Genomic DNA, 8938 nt, shown 5'->3' with positions numbered 1-8938 from the left:
AAATCAAACACTGAAGAGTGCTGCGAATAACCTCTAAGCTTAAATTTAATGTGTAAGCACAACACAGAAAGGAAGATCTGACATAGAGGTTGGAAAGTGTGGCCCAGGTATGAGAAAACTGCCACAGCAGATAAAACAGAAGGTCATAAAAAGTCATAAACCAACATTAACAGTTGTATCTTTCTAATCACCTGTGGGCCATCAGCATCGCACTAAAACAAAATCTTTATGGTGATTTCATTGCTAAGAGAAGTTCTTAATTAGCCTACATATATTTTTTTAATTACATGTAGAGTCTGAAGATTTACTGCAAACTTTAAAACTAAATCCTGATGGAGAACAGTTCAACACAAAATCTCAGAGAAAGGAAAACAAACATATCAACAATTCAACATAATTGACAGCTGCATCCATTTGCTCATTCCAAGCCCCCGGCCCCTCCCTCCTCTCCTGCTTTTCCACTCTGTTCTTCCAACACCATTTCCTCTTTTAATTATCCCCCAGCAAAAAAGATGGAGCACATCAGACGCATCGCGGTAAATCCTGGCCCTGGCACGGGCTCACAGTGGCTCCTGCGTCTGGCAATCCCGATAGAGCCTGTGCGCTGGCAGTGACAAGACAGGGAGGATGCCTGGAGATTTTCTGACAGAAAGAATGGAGAGGATGATCTCTCAGCAAAAGAGAGGTCCTCATTCTACTCCCGGCGTGGGAGGCTTTTTGGCAAGCGCTTTCCCATCATACCACATTTTCAGCACCAGATTAGCCAGTTCTCAGGAGCAAAACTCACATAGAACCCTTGTTTACACCTCAGTACATAGTGTTTTTGTAATGACTGCACACTGCACACAAGCACGGTTGCTCTCCTATCTCCACCAGCAACATTTTAGGGGTGACACTTATTGTATGTATCAGGGTCAGAGAGACTATTGTCTGGATTAAGGGAATATGATTTGTTTCATACTGAAAGAAGTCTCCTCTGACCAAAAAAACTGTGTTTTACTGACTGAATTGCTCATTCAGATTCTAATTAGGTATCAGCAACACGAATGGGTTTTGCTTTGGGAAGCCAGATAGATGAAAAAGGTTGCAAGTTAACTAGTGTTGGGCTGCTATCTGTCAGAGTTTCTCCTCTATTCGTGGAGTGTGCATCAATCACTGAGGTCCCCAACTGACAGTCGTTCTGTGGGCTAATAGTGTCGTCATCTCCCATGCGATTACACAGATTGCGCAACGAGATCCTCGGACACAATGGAGCAGCGAATACAGCCCCCCTGTCTCCACCCCCATTCTGTTCCCCTCTACTTTCCTTTTCTTCCATCATTCTAAGATGAAGAGTGGAAAGCTCCGCAGCGGGTAGCTTTCTTCTCCTCCGGGGGGAACTAAGAAAGCAGGCAAGGGTCTCTGTGATGTTAGTTTCCCTTCAGGGTGGGGAGGAGATGTCTTGTAGCACAGCTAAAGATGATCATTTGAGAGCCCGTGAAACAAGGTGCCAAAGAAACATGGCGAGGTCCCGACTAATGAGTTAGGGTTAGCTGATGTTCCTCAATGATGAAAATGAGAACAATGACAGTAATGACAGTGGCAATCACTTTTTTCCCTCAGTTTAGACACTGTATTGCACCACAGTTACACGCTTCTCTCTGCAAATAGGTCAGGGGTCAGGCTTAGCTGTAGCCCAACTCAAAGACACCTCAGCACAAAAAAAGAATAAATTCTAGCAAATGCATCACGGTCTTAGAGCTTAAACGAGCATTTGACGGAGTACAATTTCTTGCCTTCTTGCAGCTAAAAAGGCTTTACGTTTAATTAGCGTGATGAAAGAAATGATTAATCTGTGAACATATGAGAAAAATCTAAACATGTTTCTTATGCATTCCGATAAAAACCTTTCTCCCAAAGTAAACATTTGCTCCAGAAACTCACAAAACAAAACAACATCCCATCTGATAATCTGCCACAATTACGCTACACAGCATGATGAAAGGATATCAATGGTCTACTTATGTCACAGAAAAAGAGAGGAGCTTCAAACATGAAACCTATTGAAGCCTATGAGAGTTTCGAGTCGATCAGTGATCAAAGGAGCAAAAGCTTATCAGTGCCGTTTCTTAGCATTGAAATAGTGTCATGTGGCTTTGGATATACTACCAGGGTAGGAGTGTTTATGCCTAGAAACATAATGGCTATTGTGTTTTCTGAAAACATTAGCCCTTTTTTTTCCAGAGTTAAAGCTGTAAAAAGCATACAGAGTGGAGAGGGGGCACGAGCTCTTTATCCCCATGAAAGGCTAAAGGATGGAACTGACCTTTCTGGCATCAGCTGGGCTTTGGGAGCACAATACATGGCGGCAACTCTTTCTGGCCTTTTCCCCTTCGGCTCTGGGCTATGCTTACAAGCCAAAGACTCAAGTCCAAACATCTATCATTTTATACAAAGACTCAAACGCACACATGCCCCGAACCCCTTCTTTTATATCATAAAAACACACACACACATACAAAAACAGACACACACTGAGCAGTCCTGTCTGTTCATCTGCAAACAGACCAGTCCCGTCTGACATCACAGTACAACTGCAGGCTATGGAAGCAAAAAGAGACAACAAATCACTTTAGATTACATCAACTCAAAAGCCCAACTCAGTATCAACATCAACTCCCTTTAATGGAAACTGAGCAACAGTTAAATTAGAAGCTAAACCTCGTCGGTAATGCCCCGATCTAAACTTGAGCTGGGACCGGATGAAAAGCGACTGTTACAATGTGACATCCAAGCAAGACAAAATGAAAAGCATGACCTCATTGAGTACAACTTCAGCGAGTGCTCCGCAAAAATGACCTGAGCTGCTGTACACTTTAGACGCTTTGTTGTCAGGGGGGCCTCACACCCAAAGAGCCTTTGTGTTATATTTGAAAAGGCTACATCACAAGGTCATGGCGGAACAGGGGTCACGCAAATACAGAATAGCACTTGTGTGGTGGTCATTTTTGTGAGCGAGGGGGGGTTGCCAATTCTATAGGTAAACTCTAGCAGTTTGGAGATAAGTTACCCATAGGATATGAGACAAAAGAGAACAGTAGCTGGCATCTGAAAAGGTAAAGATAGTAGTCCCCAATGTGTCAGAGGCCTCATGGTCAGCAGGAGAGTATAAAAGGACCTCTAAGTGTGTCTAACTCTACGGTGCGCAAACATCCACAGTCCTACAACCATGGGAAAGGTATGAGCTCACCTGCAGTAAGGCAACAGCTTTGGACAGGTGGTGAAGGAGAAAATAGCATTAATTGAAAACATGCAGTCATGTATAGGAAGGAGATTCAGTGAAGGAGAAGACAGGGCAGCAGAAATACTCTTTTGTCTTTGTTTTGATGTGTTTGGATGGGACAAGCAGACCCCCCCCCCCCAGCTCAAACAGTGGTTTTAGTTACCTTATTTTTCATCTGTTAAGCAGTGCAAATAAATGTGTAAAGAAGTGTAGAGGGTCGGTAGAGAGAGCCTATTCACGAGTCTACGAGATAGCATTTCTTTATGCCGAACATAAACTGTATTCTCTCTCTCTCCCTTCTCTCCTCGAGATCGTCTTCTACGAGGGCCGCAACTTCCAGGGCCGCCACTGGGAGTGCAGCAGTGACTGCATGGACACCTTTAGGCACTTCAACTACTGCAACTCCCTCCGTGTCAGCGGCGGCCACTGCGTGCTCTACGAGAAACCTCACTACATGGGATACCAGTACATTCTCAGCCCTGGCGAGTACCCTGACTACCACTGGTGGATGGGCTTCAACAACTGCATCCGCTCCTGCCAGATGTTCCCTCCTGTAAGTCAATCAAACAGACAGATAGAATTGGTAGCACCCTCCCACCCTCCCACCCCCCGCTACACTCACCTTGTACATCAAAAGCTGCTTTGGATATGGATGTCAATCACTGGCTTTTTGATGTCATTTACAGATACTCACACAGGTCATAGCATAAAAGTCTCTGCTGCAAGGCCCACAAAGGAGACCGAGTCAGCCTTTAAAAAGAATATGACATACCCCCCATAAGACTTGGTGCCTTCACTCTAATTCTGTTTGTCACATTGAGTGTTTCTGGCAGTTCAGGGAGGAGGAAAAAAAACTAATTCTGTCATGCTCCGAAAGAGTTGTTGCTCAATCTCGTTTGTAGTTAAAGAAACCGAGTAGTACGAGTACTGAATTAAAAAGTTAGCTCGTTGTGGGAAGAGTTCTCTAGAGATTACACCTATTGAAAATAACATAATAGTCATGATTACCCTGTTTTCTTTCACAATGCAGTATAGGGGATCCTACAGGATGAGGATCTACAACAGGCCAGACATGATGGGACACTCAATGGAGTTTATGGATGACTGCCCCAACGTGTATGACCGCTTCCGCTACCGTGACATTTTCTCCTGCAACATCATGGAGGGTTACTGGATCTTCTACGAGCACCCCAACTACAGGGGACGCCAGTATTTCCTTCGCCCTGGAGAGTACAGGGCCTGTGGCGACTGGGGCTGCCACAATCCCATGGTGGGCTCATTCAGGAGAATGAGGACTCTCATGTAAACTGCACCCGTGTGCATCTCAAATGAACATTAAACACAAAACTTTAAAATAATGATGTCCTTTGTGAGCTTTCTTTTTTGAACGTAGACATGAATGCAACTTGCAGTGACACTCTAGCAAGGCAGCATATTTGCTTCCTGATTATATTCAACCAACAAAGGCTGCTGCTTGAATGGGTTTATAATACAAGTCAGATCTCAGACTGTTTGCTGCTCTGTCTAGCTTCACAGTCTGCATGCAGGTTTCAAACATTCATGCCATTAAAGGCAGATGTTTGCAACTCTTATTGTAGGCCTTTGAGAAAATGCAGTTGGACAGTATTTTCCATAGACAGACAGAGCTTTGACAGAGACAAAGCGGCTGCGGTGGCTCAACAGTGCCATAGTGTTGTGAAGTCTATAGAGCGCACTGTGCTGACACGACAAAGCTTTGTTTCACTATTGCAAAGCCCTGATCTAAGCAGGGTCTATAAAGAGGTCTGGGAGAGCCCCGCATCTGGTCTGGTCTGAACTTAACGCAGTTACAATGGGCAAGGTAAGGAAGAAATTTAACAAATGTAATGTTTCACTGATATTTGATGTGCGGTATACCGATTTGTGTAGTAAATATAGTGCTTTACAAATTTGTTAGATCACCTGTTATATATATAAAAAAGAAAACACAAATATTTAAAAAGCATATTTTTATTTATTAGGAAATACCAAACTGAATTCACTTTTTCCCACTGGACTTCAAGCATAACATTTAACCACTAAAACAAAAGTTTATTTTCAGGAATGCAAGTAAATACCTATAATTTGGTAAAAAATAAGACTTAATTTGGCTTTTTAGTAAGACTGTAGATTTAAAAATTAATGGAGAATAACAATAACTATATTTTAGCATTAAAAATATCATTTTATCATTACCAACACTGCCAATTTAGGGTAGCTGTGACAAAAAACTGACTTTGAGTCGTGATCTAATATATTTGTTAAGCACTATAGATAAATAATTAAGTTGAACTAATATATTCTGATAACGAGCTGTAAAAATATATACATCTTTCGGTCATATGAAACGTAAAAGACCTTTAAAGAGTAACAACGTATCGCTCTCTGGGTTAAACATACCATTAGTTCTTTAGGACTATTTACCATATTTACATAACCTATAAATTAATGTAAGAAATGCTAAAAGTGCAGGGAAATGTAATTCTTCTCTCAAGGATAGTAGAAGCCTCAAATATTTAATTGATCTTATAGTCCTATTTCCTGTGAAAACAGACAAAGAACTTGTGAAAAGTATTACACAGTTCATTCATTAAAATGTACCAAATGCTATACTTTATTTTATTCGGCTTTGCTTCTAGCACATCTTTTGGGACTTTTTTGTACTCCCTTAAGCTTATCTTTTTTTCAAATTTCTCCACTTACAAATTTTCTACTCAGAAACTTTTGTTAGATAAAACTAACTTTAAAAGTCTGGCTCAGAATACTGAACAGTGAACACTAAGCGTTCATGTTATTAGTGTTTAAGAGCCTGAAAACCTGACAGGTAACTACACGGTTACATTTCTGCGGTGGTCTTTGGAACATCTCTGTGGTGATACACTAATGCTGAGCCATCTGTTCTGTGCAGATTATCTTCTATGAAGACAGGAACTTCCAGGGTCGTCACTATGAGTGCAGTACTGACTGCCCCGAGATGCAAAACTACTTCAGCCGTTGTAACTCGATAAGAGTTGAGAGCGGTTGCTGGGTGGCCTACGAAAAGCCAAATTATGGCGGCTACCAGTACATGCTGCACAAGGGAGAGTACCCCGACTACCAGCGCTGGGCAGGCTTCAATGACTGTATCCGCTCCTGTCGTATGGTGCCTCCTGTGAGTTTAAACTCATTTTCTCTTCAGGATCATTTGGTTCTTATGTCTACTGCTGTTACTTGAAGCATCAATGCCAGTAGCCAGGATTATTTTAACACATCTCGAAGTGTAGACTGGGTAACTAGTCAGGATAATTTATCCTGGCTGACTGCAACAAAAAAGACATTTTTACCTTAATTTGTGGTATTATCTTATTCTCTTATTTCTTCCCTAGTATAATGGGAACTACAGGATGAAGATCTTCGAGCGATCTGACTTTGGCGGTCAAAACATGGAGCTAATGGAAGACTGCCCAGACCTGAACGAGCGTTTCCACACCCGTGATATCTCCTCCGTCAATGTCATGGAGGGCTACTGGATGCTGCACGAACACCCCAACTATAGGGGACGCCAGTACTTCTTGCGTCCTGGAGAATACAGGAGGCACAGCGAGTGGGGAAGCGCCAGTCCCACCATTGGCTCTCTGAGACGTGTCACTGAGCTCAACTGATTCCCATTACTTTTATTTTTAACCCTTATTTAATCCCATCATTAAGAATACCACCCTCTTGTTCCCTTAATGGCTGTATTGTTTCAGTGTGGTCTCAACACTGTGATGTTCAAACCTGAAATCATACATTTTAATGATGCGGGTTTGGATGCGTCGGATGTTGGGGTTCCCGTTTTATTGCTTTGCATTGTTGGGTAAAATTACTACCCAACTTAGTGCTCAAGCAATGCTTTGGTCGTTCCATAGCAGAATGTTTTGCCTCGCCGGTCCCTAACCTCCTGTCCTCCTGGAATCACAATAAATGAAAACTTGATGAAAGTCAACTAAAGGAAGCCTTTGTTAATTTTCTATTGACTGCTACAGCTGTCACTGTCAAAAGATCAGGGGGATATAGCTTGTCATAAATCTGAGGGGTATTTTTCTCTTTAATATGGTGATTGAACTTTAGTTTCATCAGGCCACAGAGTTAGACACTGTAGTGGAATCACTGAGGTCCTAACAATACCAAGAGTTTCTACAGTTTTTCGTGATATTACAGATCCACATACACAAAGAAAAATTATCAAGGAAACAGAAGCTTATTCTTTGAAGTTCACTATTAAAGACCATAAAAAAGGGTATCTGAGGATGGGCATGTTGGAGTCTTTATGAGATCACATGGTACAGAGTAAGCGCTTTGGGTCCATGAAAGATGCCCATATTAGATCCACATCACAAGGCCAGTGCCAACTCAAAGAGTTGGAGTCAAAGTGGCCTGGTATTAGCCCCGAGCATCAAGCTCTCTCAGAACAAAAAACAAAACCCAGTCCATATCCCTGCTCATGCATTTTTCATCAGCCCAAGATACTGAACCCTTTCAGAACTAAATATCAATTATTGAAATTGTTAATTAGACACTACGTAATTGGCAAAGATACACATGAATAAATAACACTGACCATTAATTATTGATTCAAAAAAAATTGAACCCCAGCAGAGAGTGCATTTGAGAATCTCTTAAGATCAAGCACAACAAGAAATATGAGTTTTGGCCTTGAGTAATGTCCAATTAAAGGACTGTCAGCTTTGCTGTTCAAGTCCAGTGATTTGCCCTTATCATATTTTTTTTATATCTGTGGACAACAATGCCCAGCAGACAACACAACATCAACAGAGTGCAACATGGGATCTGATCACCCGGGGTCTCAGGGCAAAGCCAGATAAGAGATGAGAGGAAATCTTACAGGCTGCCTAGCCTGACACATAACTGGAAGTTAATCCGAGGTCAAAAGGAACATCGACATCAGATATTTACAAAATTCAGTAAGGAAAGCATTTCAGGCATACACAGAACTACAGAAATTGCTCTGCATATAATGTTGCAGTTAAAAAAAAGGGTGCATGCTAACCCCCCCTCCCCAAAACAAACAAACCCAAAACAATCATGCAAACAAACAAAAAATAAATACTGCAAATGATCTTGCATAATATTCCGTATAGTAAATTTTACTTCACTGTCCACTTTTAACATAACTGAAAAATCTCCTTGGTAGATAAGGACAAAAGTTACAATACTTTCTCTATTTTTCTATATTTTCATCCATCCTTTTTCTTCCACTTTTCCAGTTCAGCGATATCACAGTATTTTCATTGTTGGTCATCCCAATATTTCTTCCTTTGAAAGCTTCAACCAAGTCAAAGCTTGAATTCAAAAACAAACCATACTGTGGAAACATTTCAACCAGGCATCTGTAAAATACAAGGGCAAAGTTTTATCCATCCATGCATTCTTTGCCACTTATTTGGGTTTGGGTCGTAGGGGCAGCAGTCAAACTAGAGATTTATGCTTCAGTGGGAAATCTAAACCGTAGGTATGTTATAACTGCAAACCCTCTGGGCACCCTACTGCCTGATTTAAACTCCTTGGGTGAATCTTTGCAGAATCTACGATGTAACCTACACAGTCAGGCTGACCAACCCAATCAGACCCTTTCTACAGCCTGACAGCTCCTTTGACTTCCAGTGTGACTGGGATTAC

General features: G+C 41.7%; 2 protein-coding genes across 2 annotated transcripts; both read left to right on the top strand.

Moving 5' to 3' along the window:
* The first annotated feature begins 3111 nt into the window (after window positions 1-3111).
* crygmxl2 (crystallin, gamma MX, like 2) lies at window positions 3112-4620 on the top strand. Its single transcript, XM_004561327.2, has 3 exons — window positions 3112-3217; window positions 3573-3815; window positions 4293-4620. Exons 1-3 carry the CDS (start codon window positions 3209-3211, stop codon window positions 4566-4568), a joined length of 528 nt encoding a protein of 175 aa, XP_004561384.1. The 5' UTR covers window positions 3112-3208; the 3' UTR covers window positions 4569-4620.
* A 379-nt stretch (window positions 4621-4999) lies between these two features.
* On the top strand, window positions 5000-7541 carry crygmx (crystallin, gamma MX). Its single transcript, XM_004561328.3, has 3 exons — window positions 5000-5102; window positions 6189-6431; window positions 6646-7541. The coding sequence occupies exons 1-3, from the start codon at window positions 5094-5096 to the stop codon at window positions 6919-6921; spliced, it is 528 nt and encodes a 175-aa protein (XP_004561385.1). The 5' UTR covers window positions 5000-5093; the 3' UTR covers window positions 6922-7541.
* Window positions 7542-8938: the final 1397 nt, after the last annotated feature.

Source organism: Maylandia zebra, linkage group LG8, assembly GCF_041146795.1.
Source record: "Maylandia zebra isolate NMK-2024a linkage group LG8, Mzebra_GT3a, whole genome shotgun sequence".
NCBI classification, from domain to species: domain Eukaryota; kingdom Metazoa; phylum Chordata; class Actinopteri; order Cichliformes; family Cichlidae; genus Maylandia; species Maylandia zebra.
Note: the sequence above shows the minus strand (reverse complement) of the source record. Positions and strands in the feature narration are given on the sequence as shown.

Excerpts from the sequence above, each read along its gene's own strand:
- crygmx (XM_004561328.3), top strand. Across the intron at positions 6,432-6,645 it reads CCTGTCGTATGGTGCCTCCT|TATAATGGGAACTACAGGAT; the intron begins GTGAGTTTAAAC and ends TTTCTTCCCTAG.
- crygmxl2 (XM_004561327.2), top strand. Across the intron at positions 3,816-4,292 it reads CCTGCCAGATGTTCCCTCCT|TATAGGGGATCCTACAGGAT; the intron begins GTAAGTCAATCA and ends TTCACAATGCAG.